The sequence below is a fragment of the Falco peregrinus genome, chromosome 18, assembly GCF_023634155.1.
Source record: "Falco peregrinus isolate bFalPer1 chromosome 18, bFalPer1.pri, whole genome shotgun sequence".
NCBI classification, from domain to species: domain Eukaryota; kingdom Metazoa; phylum Chordata; class Aves; order Falconiformes; family Falconidae; genus Falco; species Falco peregrinus.
Window position 1 is genome coordinate 3493250 of NC_073738.1, and position 19925 is coordinate 3513174.

The following is a 19925-nucleotide window of genomic DNA, read 5'->3' on the forward strand; positions in this document are numbered from 1 at the left end:
CAGGGTGCCGCGAGGGGCGGGGCCAGCGGCGCCGTCCCGGAAGTGCGCGGTGCGCATGCGCAGTGTGGTTGGCGCCGGGCGGGAGAGGCAGCGGGGGAGCGGGGAGCCGGGCGGGAGAGCGGGGTCGAGCCGAGCCGAGCCGAGCCGAGCCGAGCTCCGGCCGCCATGCCGCGGGAGATCATCACCTTGCAGCTGGGCCAGTGCGGCAACCAGAGTGAGTACGCGCCCGGGGCCGGCGGCGACGGGGACGAGCCAGGGGAGCGCGCGCCGGGCGGGGTCGGGATGCTGGGGGCGGGGGGGGCGGGGGCGTGGTCTGCTGGAGGGGGCGTGGTCCGCTGGAGGGGGCGGGGTCTAATTGAGGGGGCGTGGTCTGACGGAGGGGGGCGGGGTCTGCCGGCCTCGGGATGCTCCGGGCTCTGCTCCGGCCTGGCCCCGCTGACCGCGGCCCCCGCAGTCGGCTTCGAGTTCTGGAAGCAGCTCTGCGCCGAGCACGGCATCAGCCCCGAGGGCATCGTGGAGGAGTTCGCCACGGAGGGCACCGACCGCAAGGACGTCTTCTTCTACCAGGTACTGACCGTCCCTGCCCAGCCCCCGCTCCAGCCCCTGTCCCTGCCTCAGCCCCTGCCCCTGCCCTCCCAGCCCCTGGCACACAGATCAGGCACGCTGCACTTCAGGGTGTTCCTGCCCTCATCGCTGGGTTGATCCGTGCCCTGATGAAGGCCAGCAGGGCTGTCTGTGACTGCTGCAGCCCGCTCCAGCAACCCCCTCTCCGGGTCAGGGACCGGTGGGCTGACGCTGACCCCAGGCTGGTTTGAGTGGCAGCCCCAGCCACATGCTCCTGCCGAGCCGCACGCTGCCAGGGCTCCTGCCTGCACTCCAGTTTCTGGAAATGGATGTGTTGTGGAGGCAGGAACGCGAGGCGGAGGCTGCCATAGATACTACCTTACATAACGCTGCGAGTGCAAGCCCGTTAGGGGCGAGCCACCCCCCCTCCACCTGGCCAGCCATCGGGACATGCTGTGGGGCTCGAAAAGATGCTGTGTTACAGACAAGCTGTACATAACATGTTTCTCTTCCTCCTCTTCCCTGCCAGGCGCTGGCTGTGCCGCGCTGTCCCATGGCCAGGGGGTGGCACACGCACTTGCAGTTCCTCTTGCAGTAAGAAGCCGTTGGGAGCTGCAACTGCATCGTGACCTTCCTGCTCCCTGTTAAAGGCAGACGATGAGCACTACATCCCGCGAGCTGTGCTGCTGGACCTGGAGCCCCGAGTTATCCACTCCATCCTGAACTCTCCTTACGCCAACCTGTACAACCCAGAGAACATCTACCTGTCTGAGCACGGAGGGGGAGCTGGGAACAACTGGGCCAGCGGCTTTTCACAGGTAACAGCTCTAGTGCTCCTGGGTGCCAACACGGGTCAGCTTGTTGGGCGTGAGGCTTTAGCGTGGCTTTCTTATGTCAGGCTCAGTCCGTGGTTTCTGAAGAATACTTTGTCATTCAGCAGTGATTTACGCCCGACCTTCTGTGACACCCTGAGTGCAGGGTCACACTGTCAGTCTGACTTGGCTTCACACCAGGCTTGAGGAGCTCTTCTGCATTTTGTGTGGGAAAGGAACAAAATCTGGTCTGGTCTCTCTTGCAGGGAGAAAAAATCCACGAAGATATTTTTGATATAATAGACAGAGAGGCTGATGGGAGCGACAGTTTGGAGGTAAGTAAATCCGTGGATTTGGATATGGTTGCCCTGCTTGGTGTTTTCTGAGCCAGGCTGCTCTTTTATAAGGTCGAGCTCAGCTCTCTGGTGTATACAGACTTGCACAACTTGCTTCTTGGTGCTGAGTAGAGAACACGCAGAGATGGGAACTACGGAAAGGTCTTCCCCACCACTACTGCATCTGCCAGGCTTCCCTAGAAACCCTCCTGCTGTTTGCTCAGCGGGGCATTTTTCTGCCCCAATTACTGCTTACATTGGGCATATCCCGCAGGATACAGTCTGCAGGAAGAGTTCCAGGCATTATGGTGCTTTTTCCTTTCCCTGTTCCACCTCCCTCACGTGGCTTTCCCTCATGTCAGCTGAAGCAGGACACAACACCGCTTGTCCCCCAGGGAGGGCTGTGCTGGGACAAGGCACCTGCTGCCCCTCTGCCTGCAGCAGAAGAGGGAGCCACGGGCTGCCGGCAAGAAGGTGTTTAGACCCAAAGTTGCTGAGTGCTTTGAAATCCACAGGAGTGCAGGCAGCTGCAGCTTCATTTTCCCTCCAGCTGGGTTAGAGGGGCACCAGGGGTACCGACAGCTCTTCAGTTGCTTTGCCGTGTGCCTCTGGCAGGAGCTTGGCCACTGCCTGTGTAAACCCATTTCTTGTGCATAGACAGACACAGGGGCTCCCTGGTGTTTGTGTCAGGCTGTCACATAGCAACAGGGGAAGGGAAAATGTCGTAAAATAAGCTGGCAGAAGATCCAAGAGCCTGTTGTGGGACCTGCAGCAGGTGGGAGCTGCCCTGAAGTCAGGCAGAGGGAGTTTGGCCTCGGGCACTCTAAAAGGAGGGGAATGGCATGGAGGACCTGGGGAAAGGGCTGAGACTGTGTACCTCTGCTCGGTATGACCGACTGCACCCTGAAGGTGACATTGGAGCCATTCTGAAATCTTTTCTGGGGTGGGAGGAATCCAGCAGGCTCCTGAGCAGAAGTTGCAGTGCGGTGCGTGCAGAGACATGGATTCCACCCGTGCTGGCAGCAGTGGCCTGAGGAGCACGTGGCTGTCGCTGTGGTCTGGAGGAGCCAGGGCTCACCTCTGCTCCCTGCCCTCAGTTGTCACAGGGGGAGTTCTCGCCCTGGCTGGCCGGTCTCTGCTGGAGGTGGCGCCGGTGGCTTTGCTCTGCCAGCTCCTGGGGCTGAGCTGCACCTTGAGCTGCCTGCATTCTGCTTCCTTCCAGGGGTTTGTGCTCTGCCACTCCATTGCTGGTGGAACGGGCTCTGGGCTGGGCTCGTACCTTCTGGAGAGACTGAATGACAGGTGAGTATTCAGCCTTGTCCCCTTCCCTCACGGCAGAGTCTGGCCCAGCCTGGGCTCCCTGCCAAAGCCGGGAGCTGGAGAGCTGACTCAGAGCCACCGCCCCCACCCAAACATTGCCTTGTGCAATCCCTGGCACGCTGCCTGGGCAAGGGATGGCTCCTGATATGCCTGGGGACATCAGAGGCTCTGCAAGTGGACTTGTGCTGTCCAAACTCTGCCTTCCCTCAGCCATTCTTATCAGGCAGATGCTTTCTGACACCCTGGCTCTGTAGGGGAGGGTGTGAGGCTCTAGCTGTGGGCTCTGAGCTGCCACCTCTGCCTGTTCCAGCTTGCAGCCTCTCGAAAAGGCTTGCAGGCAGCTGCTTCATCAGCCTGCGGATGGCTCAGCCTCGCCTGTAGCTCCGTCTGGCAGCCTGCTCCCGTACTGCTGGGGTAGGCACTGCTGGGACAAATTCTCTCCCTCCCTGGGAGCTGACTCTGGCATGCAGCGCTGGTGACTCACTGCTGTCCTGAGCCCTGGAGACTGCAAAGGGAGCTGGTGGGAGGAGAGAGTGCTGGCTTGGTGGTGTTAACCCTTGAGGTGGCTGTGCTTTCGACCCAGGTATCCCAAGAAGCTAGTGGAGACCTACTCGGTTTTCCCAAACCAGGATGAGATGAGTGATGTTGTCGTGCAGCCGTACAACTCTCTGCTGACGTTGAAGAGGCTGACTCAGAACGCTGACTGCGTGGTAAGGGTCCCGCTGCGTGTCGGGCCAGCAGTGCAGCCAGCTCCTGGGTGGCAGCCCTGTCCCCAGCCGCTCAAAGCCACAGCCTTTGCTGGGGCAAGTGCTGTAGCTGTGTGGAACAGGTGCCGCTGCAGCGTGCCGTGTGCCTGCGAAGCCCCAAGCACAGTAGCGAGCACACCCCCATACCGAAGGACTGAGCCGATGTAGTGGCTCTAGGGACAAGGAATCTGCCCTAACCCCTGCTAAAGTGTCCGGCTTTGCATTTCTGCCTCTGGGATCCAGCAGATTCTTCTTGTGACAGCGAGGACTGGCTGTGCTTCCTCAGTGTAGCTGTGCTGTGGCCTTCTGCTTGAACTCGATTCCAGCATCACTTTCAGCGCCCGCGAGCCCCAGCCAGGCAGCATCTTCGTCCCGCACCGGGGCCTTCGGTCAGGTCCCAACCGAGATGCTGCCCGTCCCTCCCAGTTTATCTGTGCGTGTGGCAGGCCAGGAGGTGCTGCGCCAGAGCTGGTGGGGCTGAAGGTGGCTGCGAGGTGCTGGCCCAGAGGCAGCGCTCTTTGCAAGAGCACTGGGGAGCACAGCCAAGATGTGAGGGAAGAGCTTCCATTGACAGTGTCAGTTACGCTCCACAGATGAGTCAGCTCGTGGTTTCAAGTGTCTGCCACCTGCCGCGGAGGGCTGTGCCGGGGCCGGTGCTGGGTGAGCCGGTGCCCTGGGACACGTGGCCACGACTGCCCTTCCTCAGGCTGCCTCTTCACAAAGCCACTTTTTCTCTTGCAGGTGGTTCTGGACAACACAGCCTTGAATCGGATCGCGACAGACCGGCTGCATATTCAGAACCCGTCGTTCTCTCAGATCAACCAGCTGGTGAGAAGGGTCCTTCGCTCTAGAGAAGGTGGCGTTGGGGCTTCCCCGCTGCCTTCCGTTGGGTCTGAGCCTGCTCTGTGGGCTGGGCGCGGTGGTGGGCAGCCTGGAACTGTGAATGAGGGTCCTCTGCCCTTCCCGGGGCGGGTGCTCCGGCTTCCCCTGCCCTGGCTGGGTGAAGCAGGTGTTGAACGTGCTGTGGGACAGTGCGCTGACAGAGATGCTGACCCCATCCTCTCCCCCAGGTCTCCACCATCATGTCTGCCAGCACCACCACGCTCAGGTATCCCGGGTACATGAACAACGACCTGATCGGGCTGATCGCCTCACTGATCCCCACCCCCCGGCTGCACTTCCTCATGACCGGCTACACGCCACTCACCACCGACCAGTCGGTAAGGCAGCCCCAGCCGGTAAAGCAGCCTGCCAGGCATCCTCCCCCGAGGGCAGGAGGAGCTGCCGTGCTCACCTGGTAACATCAGTCAGTCCCACGGTCTTGGTGTGAGCTGTAATTGCGTGTTCCACATCCCAGGCCCGTGTGCCTGCACCGCGTGACAGCCACGTGTGATATGAATCAGACTTGAGCAGGCGCTTGTGCTTGTGCTGGGCTCCCTGCTGCATATATCAGAATGGCTGCGGCAGCTATGGGAGAGCCAACAATGCCTGATCTGACAAAAACCACCCTTAGAAATGATCAGAGGGAGCTCAGCAAAGCGGCCCTGCCCGTCCTGCCAGCCCAGTGGGCCACTGGCCCGCACCGTTTGGGTCAGAACACTTGATCATTGTCATTCCGAGCCTGATCGTGGGCTCCAGGCAATCAGCCCCTTCCTGTGGCTTGGATCTGTGTTCTGGGAGGGGATTGCCCCCCTCAACTGCATCGAACAGCACAGCTTGTCTTCAGCTCATCCCCACGCAGTGCCCCCAACCCCCCGGGGTGAGAACAGGGCAGTTGTGTTTGGAGGGGCACTCACCTGCGCTGGCCGCGTCTCGGTTCTGCTGGGAGCTAACAGCTGCTCTTCTCCTCTCGCCGTGTGCATTTCCTCAGGATGTTACTCAGAGAAGCAAATCTGAAAAACTGCTGGCTCTGAAAAGGGTATCGAGCGTGTGATCTGTCCTCCCAGGGAGGAGTGTGGGGAGGGCTCAGCCAGCAGCTCAGACGGTGCCTGGAGCAGGGCTGCCACACTGCCGAGCCATCCTGCCTGCAGGCACTCCTCCGGCTGCCCGCCCTGGCTCTGGCCCCCTTGGCAGGCAGCAGCTGGGCAAAGCCCCCGATGGCAGTCGGGGGCTGCAGTGGCCAGTTTGCCCACGGGCTTAGTGCAGGGCGAGGTGGGGAGGGGGTGCAGCAGGGAACGGCCCCTCTCCTGTCCTCCAGCCCTGCTCCTTGCCTTGGCAGTGGAATAGGACAGCAGTTTGACAGCGACAACACACGTCCCCTGTCAGCTGAGCTTCGCCCCCAGCCCCTGCTGTGCTGCTGGAGGGGGCAGCTCACCATCCCTCACCATGTGCTGGAGCCTCTGCCAACGCTCCGGTTCTCAGCCTGGCTGTGCCTGTTGTGTGACTTTGGGATTTCCCTGCCCTGCATGTGACTTTGCATGTGGCCCCATCCCCAGGGCAAGGGCTTCTCCGTCCAGCTGCCCTCCGCTTCTGTGTGTGTGTGCAGGGCAGCGGGGAGGGCAAGAGGGCAGCACGCCTGCTTCCTCTGACCCCTGGCTGGCATTTGCAGGTGGCCAGCGTGAGGAAAACCACAGTCCTCGATGTGATGAGAAGATTGCTGCAGCCTAAAAACGTGATGGTGTCCACAGGACGAGACCGGCAGACCAACCACTGCTACATCGCCATCCTCAACATCATCCAGGGGGAGGTGGATCCCACGCAGGTGAGCTCCCACGGCTGTTTCAGATGCTGATGGCAATGGCATGGCCTGACAGGGAAGGGCACGGTCACTGTCTTCCTGTGTGGGGATCCTGGGGTGAGACTGAGGGGTGCCCGAGAACTGCCTCCCGAATTGCTTCTGTGTGGCCGCGTGGAAAAGCCACTAGTCCCTTGCCACGAGGAGCCTCCCTGCCGGCCGTTTGCTAAAATCCGCCTTCCTGGGGCTGTATTTCCTGCGTGGAGCAGCTCCTGGCTCTGCACGGACCAGGCCGCTTTGCCCATCACCCTGCTGTCCCTTGCTGTTCTCACCCCGCCAGGTTCACAAGAGTCTGCAGCGGATCCGGGAGAGGAAACTGGCCAACTTCATCCCCTGGGGTCCTGCCAGCATCCAGGTGGCTTTGTCCCGCAAGTCCCCGTACCTGCCGTCCGCACACCGTGTCAGCGGCCTCATGATGGCAAACCACACCAACATCTCCTCGGTGAGTGCCTTCCCTCTACACAGCACTGGGACCCCACGGCTGCAGTGCTGGTGTCCTTTCAGTTGTAAATGGATCTTCTGTGGGGCTGGCGCCAAGCCACGGAGGGCCCTGCAGACAGGAGGGTGGGCAGCTCCCGGCTCCGGGGCACAGCAGGGCTCGGCTCTGGTCTGGGGTCCTGCTGGTCCTGCTGCACCCCTGGTGCCCTTTTCCCAGCGTCAGGCTGCAGCGGGACTCCTTTCTCCCAGGCCAAAGGCAGCCTCGGAAGCATGAGCTGATCCCGAGTGCTGGCTGGGTGCAGGGTAGCAGCTACCACGCTGCCAGGCTGGGGCAGGCTGCCTGCCTCCTCCGAGGCAGCAGCCTGAGGGGTCGGCCCCCCACCCCCCACCCCACGGGACCCCCAGGGAGCTCTGTCCCATCTGACCGCTGCACTGCTCTCCAGCTGTTTGAGCGGACGTGCCGGCAGTACGACAAGCTGCGCAAACGGGAGGCTTTCCTGGAGCAGTTCCGCAAGGAGGACATCTTCAAGGACAACTTCGATGAGCTGGACAACTCCCGGGAGATCGTGCAGCAGCTCATCGACGAGTACCACGCGGCCACGCGCCCCGACTACATCTCCTGGGGCACGCAGGAGCAGTGAGTGCCCTGCCAGGGGGTGGGAGGGTCCCACAGCCACCTCCACGCACGCCGGCAGGGCTCGTCTCTGCTGCGCCCACGTTTCGCACCCCTCAGCGCTGCCCGGCCGCGGTGGAGCCGTCACCCCAGCTGCACACACACGCTGCACTCCTCAGCGGGAGCGGCTCTGCAGGGAGCAGCATGGCCCCTGAAGACCCTTGGCGGGGGGCAGCCTCCGCTCCACCACGTGCCCTGGCCCAGGACGGGACTGGGGCAGCTGCACGCTGTGCTGGTAGGGAACCTCCGCCCGTGGGAGCAACGCTCGCTCGGAGGAGGATGAGAGCGAACCCGGGGGCTTGGAACAGGCCTGGCCTGAAGAGTTGGGTGCCGACCCCGGTGGCCAAAGGCTCTGTGTGGCTGAGCTAGTCCTCGCCCTGGGCAGGAGCCTTGTTCCTCCTTTGCCAGATCAGGCCTGGGGCACAGGATGTTATCTATATTTTTGTAGGTTATTTTGCTTTAATAAAGGCTGTTCCTGCACTGACGCTGCCTGCACAGCTCCTGGAGCGAGCTGCCAGGCAGGGAAGCAGCTGGAGATGCTGCCAGGGCCAGTGCTCGCCTTGCCCAGGTGGTCAGCCTGGCTGCGCAGCCATGGCCCAGCAGCATCCCAGCTCGGCGGGAGCACCGAACCGGGGCTGCTCCCCTGCACTCGGCGGGAGCACCGAACTGGGGCTGCTCCCCTGCACGTCCCGGTGGTGCGCAGGGCCAGCCCTGCCCCAGCTGGCAGCATGCTGTCTGGGCCCCGGGCGGTGCTGGGCGCCTGCTTCGGCAGAGCCAGAAATACTGGAAGGACTTGCCGGCACGGCTGACCAGGGACCCGAGCCGGCACCACCCTGCCAGCCCTGCCCGCAAAGCATGTGGTGCCCGCATCGCTGTTTCACAGGGGTGAGGTGCTGCGCAGGAGGGGGGCTCCCGAGGGGCTGGGGGTGCCTGTGCCACGCTGGGCCCGAGGGAGAGGATGGTGTCACGCCAGCACCAGTAAGGATGGGGGCTTGGGGACGGACGGACACAGAAGCTCTGGTCCTGCCCCATGATAAGTCAGGCTGCAAGGGACGGGGACGTGGGGCAGCACTGGCACCGGCCCAAGCCCAGGGAGCCCAAGGTGAGAATTAGCCTTTTCCTCTGACCCTGTGGCACAGAGCAACAGGCTAAAAATACCGCCCGCCATGGCCGCGCCGAGCTCCCACGCCCTCTTTGGCACCAGCCCCGCAGAGGCACCCGCTGCTGGGGCAGTTCCCCCCGCCCGGGGCGGCCAGTGCCAGGGGGTGCCGGGGAGCCGGCCGCCGAGCTGCCCGCGCTGTTGATGAAATGCCAAAGGGTGCAGCGAGCAGCCCGGCTGCTGGCGCTGGCCGAAGGGCCGAAGGGACGGCGGTCCCTGCCCCCAAGGACACGCTGTGCTGTTCCTCCCTGTCCCACTGCCTGTCCCAGGCCCCGCTGCACTCGCTGCCCCAGGGATCACACCGTCCCAGCCTCCCACTGCCAGCCTCAGCTCGGGGACAGGAGGCCCAGTTTTTCCTTTGTGCATTTATTTAGAAAAACAAACACCCCCGCCCCCACCCCCCCGCCCACCCCCCCCCCCCCCAAGACAGAACCGACACAAACTTTACAGAGGCAACACTGAGGGGCTGAGCCCCAGCCGTACCAGCTGCCACCCCACCGGCCACCCCTGCACCACGAGCCCTGCCACAGGGCCACCGCAAAGCAGCAGGGCTCAGCCACTGGGAGCCCACTGGTCCCCGAAGTGGCTCGGCCAAAAGCCGCCCGCAGCTTTCCAGGAGGGGTGGGCTCAGCGGACGGACGGATGATGGCACAGCACCGCCGCCCGGCTCCCTCTGCCAAGGGTGGCCAGAGCCGGGGCATGGGCAGAGCTGCCAGGCAGCACCAGTGCTGGAGGCGAAGGCACTGGGGTACAGGGGAGCAGGGGACGGGGACAGGCCTGGGGGCATCACCAGGGACCGTGGCACGGCGGCCCCGCTGCCCTCCAGGGAAAGTGCTGGGAGACGTGGGGGGTGCGGGCGTCTCAAAATAAATTAAGGAAATAACTAGAAAAGCAACGGCGGCGTGGGGAGCACGAACGCCATCGCCCTGCTCCAGGGAGCAGCCGGGGGCCAGCACAGACCTGCCGCCCTCCCCGCGCCGGCCGTCAGGAGCACCTGCGTGGCCGTGCCAGCCAGCGGGCTAGCTGCCCAAGGAGCCCACCGGTGGCCGGTGCTGCCAGGGCACGGCTGGGGGGCACAGACCCTGGGGCAGCGTGGGGGGGTCCGAGGTGGGGGGGCTGGGGGCCGGCTCCTGGGGCCGGAGCGGCTGTCGGGCGCCGGCGGAGGCGAGGTACGTGTTGAGGAGCTGGGCGATCTCGTCCACCTGTGGGGCAGAGGCGACACGGCGGGGCAGCACACAGCACCCTGCGGCCCCTGGGGAGGGGAGAACGGAGGGCTGGCTGCCTCTTACCTGGGAGGTCTCGAAGAGCAGGTCTCGGTCCTCCACGGAGAGGCGGAAGGTGCTGCTGTCGGAGGCGCCGAAGGAGGAGATGCGGCCGTAGCAGAAGCTGTCCAACGGCTCGGGCTCCCCCGGCTTGTAGAGCGAGACAGCCTTGGCCCCGATGCCCAGCCACAGCCGCTGCGGCCCGGCCCCCACCGGGCTCTGCGGGGAGACGGGGGTCAGGTCCACCCACTGCCAGGGCCCCCCCCCGTCCCCGCGCCCCACTGGGGCCTCACCGCGCGCAGGTCGACATCGAAGAGCGTGGAGCCAAAGCCTGGCCACTCCCGCACCAGCGCCACGTAGGCGGCCATGGCCTCGGGCCGGCCCATGCCCTGCAGCAGTTTCCACTTCTCCACGATGGCGGCCATGGTGCTGGCCCCTTCCTCCCGCAGGCGGCCCCGCAGGCGCTGGTCCCGCTCCGCTCGCTGCTTGGCCAGCGCTTGCCCCCAGAGTCCGCCAGCCAGCAGCCCCGCGCGCAGCCGGGCCCCCCGGCACTTGGTGGAGGGCCGGCGGTGGGGGGCTGGCAGGCGGGCGTGCAGCACGTGGGGTGGGAAGAGCTCCTCCAGGCGCGGGAAGGGGGCGTGGGTGGAAAAGTCGCTGTTGAGGCTCTGCAGGCGAAGCGCCGCCAGCGTCTGCAGCGTCTCCTCAGATGTGGGCACGTAGCCCCGCAGCACCATCTCGTGCGCCTGCAGGAAGGCAGCGTGAGCTGGCACAGCATGGCCACCATGGCATGGCCACCGCGGGCAGGGCACAGCACGGCCACCCCAGCATGGCCACCCAGCACGGCACGGCACGGCACAGCAGCCCTGGGATGGCCACCCAGCACGGCACGGCACGGCACAGCAGCCCTGGGATGGCCACCCCAGCATGGCACAGCATGGCCACCCCAGCATGGCTGCCCTGGCATGGCACAGCTGCTCTGGCATGGCCACCCCAGCATGGCATGGCTGCCCCAGTACAACATAGCATGGCACAACAGCCCTGGGATGGCCACCCCAGCATGGCACAGCACAGCCACCCCAGCATGGCATGGCCACCCCAGTATGGCATGGCATGGCACAGCAGCCCTGGGATGGCCACCCCAGCATGGCACAGCATGGCCACCCCAGCATGGCTGCCCTGGCATGGCACAGCTGCTCTGGCATGGCCACCCCAGCATGGCATGGCTGCCCCAGTACGACACAGCATGGCACAACAGCCCTGGGATGGCCACCCCAGCATGGCACAGCATGGCCACCCTGGGCAGGGCCCAGCACAGCTGTCCCAGCATGGCATGGCATGGCTGCCCTGGCATGGCACAGCTGCTCTGGCATGGCCACCCCAGCATGGCACAGCACGGCCACCCCAGCATGGCATGGCCACCCCAGTATGGCATGGCATGGCACAGCAGCCCTGGCACGGCCACCCCGGCATGGCATGGCTGCCCCAGTATGGCATGGCATGGCACAGCAGCCCTGGGATGGCCACCCCAGTATGGCACAGCATGGCACAGCAGGTCTGGGATGGCCACCCCAGCACAGCACAGCATGGCCACCCTGGGCAGGGCACAGCACGGCTGCCCCAGCATGGCATGACCACCCCAGTATGGCACAGCATGGCACAGCAGCCCTGGCACGGCCACCCTGGCATGGCTCTCACCTGCTCAAAGAGGAGGGCGAACTCCAGGCTGTCGCGCGGCACGCTGTCCGTGTCCAGGAAGCCGTAGTGCTTGAAGCAGAGCCGGCACGGCGGGTCCTGCTCCCGCTCCTCCCCGGCCAGGCTGTGGCAGAAGGTGCCGACCCCATCAGCGTGGGGGCAGGCACCCCCACACCCTCCCCTCCCACCCGTGGCCCCCCCGCCCCGCTCCCCCGTAGGCAGAAGAGTGGGACATTTACTTTTCAAACCTGGTGAGGACGTCAGCCAGCAGCGTGGTGCTGCCCACGGGCTGCTCCCGCCGCCGGGACTGCTCGTAGAGTGCGAAGAGGTTGGGGCTCTGGGACAGCCCCAGGCGTGACACCAGCTCCTGGGCCACCTGGGGCGAGACAAAGGCAACCAACGGTGACTGCGCGTCCCTGGCTGCGGCACTCAGGGCTGCAAAGGGACACAGATGGGTCACGGTGGGCAAAGGCAGGTGGCCCCCAGCCCCTCTCCATCGCAGCCCAGCTGGGAGAGACCCACAGGAGCCCCTCATCTCCCATGGCATGCTGCCCACCCAGCCCTGCGTGCCGACATGTCCCAAGCCCCCTGCCCGGTGCGGACGCGGCCCCTCACCTCCTCGGCCGTGGTGTGGGAGCTGATGGCCACGCTGCAGGCGGGTGCCCCCGGGCAGTGCACGGTGCAGATCATCTCCTGCCGCTGCATTAGCACCAGGATCTCCTCCAGGGAGGGCACACATTCCCGCCCCTTCGTCTTCCCCAGCGCCTCCCGGATGAAGCAGGCGTACTTGGCCATCTCCGAGCCGGGGAACCGGCTTTCTGTCCTGCAAGAGATGCCAGGGGGGTCACAGTGGCACCAAACCAATGGGGGCCCCGGCACCCAGCAAGCTCCTGCCCGCAGCTGGCACCCGGCAGCTCCGCAGGCACTCGCCTGTCCAGGTGGAAGTGCAGGAAGCGCAGGACGGGCAGGGAGGGCAGGAAGGTGCAGCTCATGCAGGTGAGCAGCTGCCAGTAGTGCAGGTCACCCTGCCCGCCCGGCGCCGGCGGCTCCGTGGTCTGCTTCACCAGCTGGCAGTAGATCTCGTCCACCAGCGGCGGCAGGTCCAGGCAGGTCTGCAGGACGCCCTGCATCAGCGGCACCGGGTCCCGCTCCGACTCCAGCTGCTGCAGCGAGTTGAAGAGCTTCACGGCCTCATCACGCAGCGTGGTGTAGCTGCGGGGGCTGGGGGCTGGGGGAGGGGATGGGGGGAGGTTAACAGCCCCACGGGCTTCCCCAGGCCCTGCCCCACCAGCACCCAGGCACCGGTACCCGCACCCAGGGCCAGAGAGGGCACGGGACCATCGCTCCTGCCAGCCCGGGGCATGGGAGCCGGCTCTGTGCTCACCGCTTTGGTCCAGGCTGCCATAGGGGAAGGGCAGCAGGGGAGCGTAGAGGGGGCTGCTGGTGTAGCGCAAGATGGGGTTGCAGCGGTAGATCTGCTCCAGGACCTCGGGGCTGCCACAGTGCTCCTGGGAGGGTGAAGCAATGGCAGCAGCTGCAGACGAGCTGCCCACCGAGCGCCTAGCATGGGCACCCACCACCCCAGGGCATGCGAGACCCTGGCTGTCCATCCCAGCCCTGCCGACAGCTGCAGGCGCGGGCAGCTCCATGCCACCGGCTCACCTCGACGTCGCGCATGAGCAGCTGGGTGGGCGTCTGGACGGGTGCTTTGCTGTCAATGACCTTCCGCACCGCGCACACCCAGTGCACGGCCTCGTTCAGGTGCTCCGTGTACAGGCGGTAGCAATGCTTCCTCCCGAACACCGTCACACTCCAGTAGCCTGCGAGGGACACAACAGCTCACCCGCTGCCCACCAGCACCCTCACCCCAGGGTCCCCTGCCCCAGCCGGGCCGGCTCAATGCCCCGGGGCTCAGCGCTGCCTCTCCTCTGGGCAATGGAGGCTGCCAGGGCTGGGAGAGCGATGCGGGGCATGAGGGGCTGCGAAGGCGCAGCCCAGCCGACGGGCACGGGCACCTTACCCGTCTCCTTGTAGGTCTGCTTGTCTGGCCAGAGCACGGAGCAGAGGCTGGTGAGCACGAGGGAGCCCAGCCGCCGGGCCCCCTTCTCGTTGCTGCTGTAGTAGTCCAAGGAGTCGGGCGTCAGCACAAACCAGTATTTCCGAGGCCGGATCCAGGGGGTCTTCATGCCGCCCCGCACCTCCCGCTGCAGCCAGCCTGGGAAGGGGAACCCTCAGCCTCTGCCGTCGACACCATCTGTCCCACCGGTTCCCCGGCACAGGGCAGGGTCTTCCTGGCACCAGCCCAGCTGGTGCTCCCTGTCCCTCTGGGACAGGATCCGGCCACAGCTGGGGCTCGATCCTGCCAGCCCCGACTACCCCAGAGGCAGAGGCCCCTGTGCCGCAGCTCGGCTGTGCCCACCTTTCACAAGAGCGTCGGGGTCATCCTCCACTGGCCCGGGCCCCTTCTCAATGATGAGGCTGCGCATCTCCTCCGCGACAAGCAGGGACCTGGGGACAACACGGGGCTGAGCCCAGGTGCCCACGGGTGCCTCCCACGGCCCCCAGGCAGGGAGCCAGCCCAGGGCCTGGGGTGAGCCAAGTCCCGAGGGGCTCTGGGCACCCCGCAACCCCGTGGTGGGAACGCAGCAGAGCCATCGGGTGCAGATGACCCTGGCTAAAAATAAGCTGTTTGCAGTCACGGCCCTGCCAAGGAATTCGGAAAATGAACAACCAGGAAGGAATGTTGGCAGCGGCGTCGGCACTGGGAGGACGGGGAGTGAACAGGAGCAGGCCCCTGTGCCCCGGCATCCCATCTCCCTGGGCACATGCCACCCCAGGGCACAGCCTCCACCAGTGGACGTGGCCCAGCAGAGCCTCCAGCCCAGCGGAGCCTCCAAGCGCAGGAGGAGCCACGCGTGGCCTCCATCGGCTAAGCCCGCAGCAGCCAAGCCATCTGGCATGGCAGAGAAATGGAGACGTGCCCGAGGATGCACCAGGGATGGGGATGGAGCACGGCAGTCCCGGCTCTGCTGTCCTCTGCTCTAGCTGATAGACTGGCACAGCGTGGTGTTGTCCCCATGGGCAGGACAGTGCGGTGCACACTGGTACCAGCACACCCTCCCACGGCACGCCAGGCCCCCCGCTCCTACAGCACCACACGAGGGAGGTGACGGGATGCCCGGCGTGCTGGAGGCAGGGGGTCACTCACCGCTCCGAGCCACTGCTGCTGCGGGTGGGCTGGCTTAGGCTCACCTCCAGGGACCCCTGGGGAGGAAGGAGACGTCTCAACCTCATGGTCACCACCTGGCACCCCCAAATATCCCCCCACTGACTGCTTGCCAGCCCAGCTCTGGGCCCAGAGGGACTGGCTCGCATCCTGCTGCCGCAGAGCAGGGAGCCCCGGTGCCCCCAGGGGAGTCAGGGATGCAGCTGGGGCACCCTGGGGGCGCGGGGGCAGCCGGCGGGCGTGCTGGCTGCGTGTCCTCGGCTGCCCTGGCAGGCTGAATACCGTGCAGAATTGCACAAGGTCAGTGCTGAGTAATACGCTTACGGCACAAAGTCCCATTGTGATGGGGCTGCTGACTTCCTGCCCGCGGCGGTGGGACGCGGCACAGGGAAGTCCCTGGCTCCACAGTGGGACCAGGGGCCGGTTCCTCCTTGTGCAGCACAACTTGACGTGGATGGTGCCGCTCACGTGATGACCCCGTCACACGTGCTGGAGCACGAGGCAGAGCCCAGGCACGGGCAGGCACCGGAGCAGGCAGGGTGCCCCAGCAGGGGTGCGGGGATGCGGCAGCACCAGTGGATGCGGCGGCACCAGTGGATGCTGTGCTGGGAGATGCACGGGCACTCCTGCCAGCTGCAGCCCGACGGGGCAGCCGGAGGCACGACAGGCCGGAGCGCGCCACGAAACGCCAAGAAAAAGAGACGGCTGCTAAAAATAGTGGCGGGGAGGGGGGAGCCGCTGCAGGTATGGCTGAGCTGCAGGGCAAGACCGGGTGCTGCTGACCCGTGGCATTAAGGGCACCTGTCGCACAGCACCAGCGCCTGTGCACGGGGCCAGCTCCTCCAGCGACTGTCCCACTGCCAGGGAGGGCTCCGCACGCTCCTGCACGGCTGCAGGCACGGAGATGGTGCCCGGCTCCTCATCTGCGGGAGGAGGAGGTGGCGGTGGTGGCCGGCTCCTTCTCATGGATATAAATAAACAGAGAGGAGTCGCGGCGGCACGGCTGGAGTGGCTGCTCCCACGCTCCGAGGAAGGGGCGGCCGGAGCTGTGGGTTTCCGAGGATCCCCGGCCGCAGCCAAGGGCTCCCTGGGGAGCTGGCGTCACAGCCGCCCACGCCAGCCCAGACCTCCGGAGCCAGCGCAGCCCATGGGATGCGGGAAGCCCAAAGATGGCTCCTGCCATTGCCATGCCCTTGGCACTGCCACCAGGCACCCAGAGGGCCCAGCTCCAGCCCTGCTGCTGTGCCCGCTGCCCGCCACCCCGCAGGGCTGGCACCGCTGGGGAAGGGGACCCGCTGCCAGGGTACAGCCGGTGCGGGGGGCTCAGGGCTGCCCCCAGGCCTGCGCAGCCAGCCCAGCCCAGCGGTGGCAAAGCCGTGCCACAGACCCCACGGCGGGCTGGGGGAGAGGGGTTGCAGCAAGCGGGACTGGGCTGTCACCGCTCCCCACGTCCTTTCCAGGCAGGGCTGCACCCCGCGGCCGCGGGAGGCAGCAGCGACAGACAGGAGGAACCCCTGGGAGCCGGGGCTCCCCCCGTCACCCCATGTTATCAGCCAGCCCCCACGCAGCCCAGCCGGAGGAAGCGCCGGTTTCCGCTGCTCCGCTTCCCTAAACAGAGGAAGCAGCCGGAGCGGGGAGATCCAGGCCTGCTCCCCGCAGACGGCACGTGCTCCCGGGGCGCTGCGTGCTGGGAACAGCCCCGGCTTGCTCCGGCAGGTCTGTGCACAGACACAGCCGGGCCCGAGGATCCCATCCCGCGGGGACCCGTCCCGTGGGGACCTGTCCCGTGGGGACCCCCAGCACCCCGGCCACCCTGACCTCGGCAGCAGCACAGGGCAGGCACGGCCGCAGTGGGCACGGGTGCTGGCAGCCCGGCGGGCTCTGCCCCGAGGAGCAGGCAGGGGCAGGACGGTGCGGGCAGCACAGCACCGTGGCCCACCGGCCTGGCAGCGCCCCGGCTTCCCCTGCGCCCCGACCCCCGACGGGCGCCCGCATCCCGCCGCTGCAGCACCAGCCAGAGCCCCGTGCCGGGATCCAGCCCTGCAGCCCCGGCTCTGCCCCGGTGCGCTCCGGGACCCCCAGTGCCTGCCCTGGGGCAGCGGCTCCCTCGAACCCCGTGAGCCGACCCCCCCGCCCCGCGCCCCCACCGAGGGCAGCCCGGGCGGCGGGACCGGCGGAGATGTGCCCAGGTTGGCGGCGGCCGCGCTCGCTGGGGCGGCGGGGACCGGGCCGGGCAGAGCCGTGCGCCCCGGGCGGGAGGAGCCGCGCACCGCCGGTCCCGCCGCGGCCCCGGTGCCCGTCCCGGTGCCCGTCCCGGTGCCGGCCCACCTGGTCTCCCTGGGCGCGCAGCTCGAAGGACGCCTCCTCCTCCTCGGCCTCGCCGTCCGCCTCCCGGTCCGCCTCGCCGTAGTCCCGCCGCAGCAGCGTGAAGCCCTGCCGGCAGCACAGCAGCCACCACAGCCCGCCCGGGAACGGCATCGTCCCGCCGCCACCGGGACGGGACGCGACGGCACCGGGACGCGACGGGACCGGCCCGCCGCCCGCCCGCGCCGCGCACCGGCCGCCGCCGCCGCCGCCGCCGCCGGGACCGGCCCCGCCGCCGTCGCCGCCGCCCCGGGCGGGCCTGACCGGGCGCGTCACCGGCCCCCGCCAATCGCCGCGCGCGGCCCGGGGCGGAGCCAGCGCGGCCGGGGCGGCGGGGCCGCCGCTTGCGTCATCTGCCGGGCGGGGGCGCGCGCTGGACGGGGGGAGCTCCGGGGGTGCGCACGGCCGGGCTGCGGCGGCGGGGCCGGGGCTCCCGGTACTACCGCCGGTACGGTGCACCGGGCACCACCTTGCAGCCGGCACCGGCACCGGGCACTGGCCCTGCGCCAAGGAGACCGCGCCAGTCCCGGCACCCCGGGGCTTCACGGGCCGCGGCGTTGAGCTGCCCCGCGGCACCGGCACCATGTGCTGCCCCGGCCCCACCGCAGCACCAACACCCGTCCCGGGAAGGCGGCTCAACCCGGTGCGGTGCCGGTGGGCAGCCCCACGGGTGGCTGGTGCGGGCGGGAGGGCACCGTGCTTTGTCCCGCCGGCCCCGTGGCACCTTCCCTCGAGAGGAGCCGGTGGCGGGGGCTGGCGGTGGGGTCACACCCTGTGCCATGGTGAAGCATCGAGGCTCAGCCTAGCCCAGGGCCCTGCCGAGTGGCAGTGGGGCTGCGGCACTCTGGTGCCATGGGTGCTGTGGCAGCGGCCGGGTCCTGGCCCCGCTGCTGGAGCCCCAGCAGGGGTTAAACCACATCAGGCAGAGCTCTGGCTTCGCTACAGCTGTTGGGTCAACACCGCCTCTGGGAGCCTGTGGTGCTGGGATGCGCGGGCCGGCGGTGCGGGCTGCCAGCTCTCCTCCCACACAGCCAGCACCGGGCCTGAGCCCCCAGCCTGGGGCTGCCGCAGCACCGGGCACCGGGGCAGAGCCCACCGGCCGTGCAAGGGACAGAGCCAGCTCAGGGCTGGGCGATGCGGGGAGATGGCAGCATGGCAGTGGGGCAGCAATGGGCACGGCTGTGGGGCCGATGCCAGCAGTGCCGTGGGGCTGGCGTGGGAAGGGAGCAGGGCTGCCAGAGGCTGCAGGCTGGGCCGGGAGCGGGGGCAGCCGCGCTGCTGCGCCAGGTGCTGCCTGAATCCGGAGCAGGGTCAGCAGAGGGCTGCGGGGGCCAGGGGGCCCATCACCGAGGCTCTGCGGCTGCTGAGTCAGCGGTAACCACTTTCAGGCCCAGCAGTAGGTGAAGGGGCTGGGATGGCTTCTCCCAGTCGGAGCACAGGGTAATCCCGCGCGGGAGCCTGCGGGCGAGCAGGAACAGCCTCCAGCCCCAGCAGGACCGGGAGGTGCTTCCCTGCATGCCCAGCTCCGCTGCGGAGACCCTGTGAAAGGCTGCAGCACAGATGGGCCCCGTCACCCTCCCGATGCCCCGGAGTGCTGCAGCCCGGCTGGTCGGGGCTGCCAGGTGGCCCCAGGCGTTGCTGGCACTGGCCCTGTGCCGCTCGGCGTGGTGCCAGCCCTGCGGGACGAGGGCACCCGGGCTGTGCCAGCCCCAGCCGCAGCACCCTGGCCCCGCAGGCGGTGGGAGCCACGGGGCTGGGATGTGCTGGGGCAGAGGAGCTCATGGGGAAGTGAGGAGGGGAAAGTCCCTCTGGCCTCTCTGCCCCCCCCCCTGCCCCAGGAGGGGGTTTCCAGCTGGACCCAGGGCAGGTTTTCCGGGGGGGGGCCGGGGGGGCCTCTGCTGTTCCCAGCCCGGGGACCCCCAGTCCCTCCAGCCCCCTGCCTGCGGGGATGGTGGCATGGGCTCTGCTACCACCCCGGCCAGGGGCTGGGCTGCCCTGGGGGGTGACACCCGCTCCTGCCCACCAGCTACCTCCTCTGATTGCCTGGCCCGGACACCCCACCCCACCCCCACCCCGGGGCCACCATGGATCCGGTCCCTGGGCCCCCACCCGCTCCCCCGGAGCCCCCACTCCCCGGCCTGGCCATTTTGGCCCCAGCCGCTCCCTGCCCACTCCCCGGCTCGGGGAGCTGCGGGTCCGGGGGAGCCCGGGCAGGGGCCACGGGTGTAGGCAGGGGACAGGCAGGGCGCACGCAGGGCTCAAGTAGGATGCAGGCAGGGGACACGCAGGGCACACGCAGGATGCAGGCAGGGAGCATGCAGGGAGCGGGCAGGGGACAGGCAGGGCCCAGGCAGGGGACAGGCAGGGCGCAGGCAGGGTGCAGGCAGGGGGCAGGCAGGGAACGCCGATGTTCTGCTGCCGCCTGCCGGCATTCCCCGGCCAGCGCCGGTGGGCACGGGCGGCTGCGGGGCTGCTCCCCGCTCCCGGCCCCGGCCCCGGCTCAGCAACCCCCCCGGGGCAGCCCCAGCCCGCACGGAGACGGCACTCGCCCACCGGGACTCGACCGGGGTTTATTGTGAGGGTGGGAACCAGCTGCCCCC

General features: G+C 67.4%; 2 protein-coding genes across 3 annotated transcripts; one reads left to right on the plus strand and one right to left on the minus strand.

The window, feature by feature from the left end:
- The first annotated feature begins 51 nt into the window (after positions 1-51).
- On the plus strand, positions 52-8106 carry TUBG1 (tubulin gamma 1). Its single transcript, XM_055789918.1, has 11 exons — positions 52-214; positions 455-567; positions 1215-1382; positions 1643-1711; positions 2934-3013; positions 3615-3741; positions 4519-4605; positions 4848-4997; positions 6326-6478; positions 6792-6953; positions 7393-8106. The coding sequence occupies exons 1-11, from the start codon at positions 166-168 to the stop codon at positions 7588-7590; spliced, it is 1356 nt and encodes a 451-aa protein (XP_055645893.1). The 5' UTR covers positions 52-165; the 3' UTR covers positions 7591-8106.
- Positions 8107-9217: 1111 nt separating this feature from the next.
- Positions 9218-17579, minus strand: PLEKHH3 (pleckstrin homology, MyTH4 and FERM domain containing H3). 2 transcript variants are annotated; one of them, XM_055790033.1, is made up of 13 exons: positions 17290-17579; positions 14944-14999; positions 14155-14243; positions 13756-13950; positions 13398-13555; positions 13120-13243; positions 12666-12963; positions 12351-12558; positions 11984-12111; positions 11739-11859; positions 10337-10786; positions 10071-10262; positions 9218-9983 (listed from the first exon to the last, which is right to left on the minus strand). In XM_055790033.1, exons 1-13 carry the CDS (start codon positions 17437-17439, stop codon positions 9801-9803), a joined length of 2352 nt encoding a protein of 783 aa, XP_055646008.1. In that variant the 5' UTR covers positions 17440-17579; the 3' UTR covers positions 9218-9800. The 2 variants fall into 2 exon arrangements, with proteins under 2 accessions (XP_055646008.1, XP_055646007.1); XM_055790032.1 differs by having other exon boundaries at positions 11975-12111.
- Positions 17580-19925: the final 2346 nt, after the last annotated feature.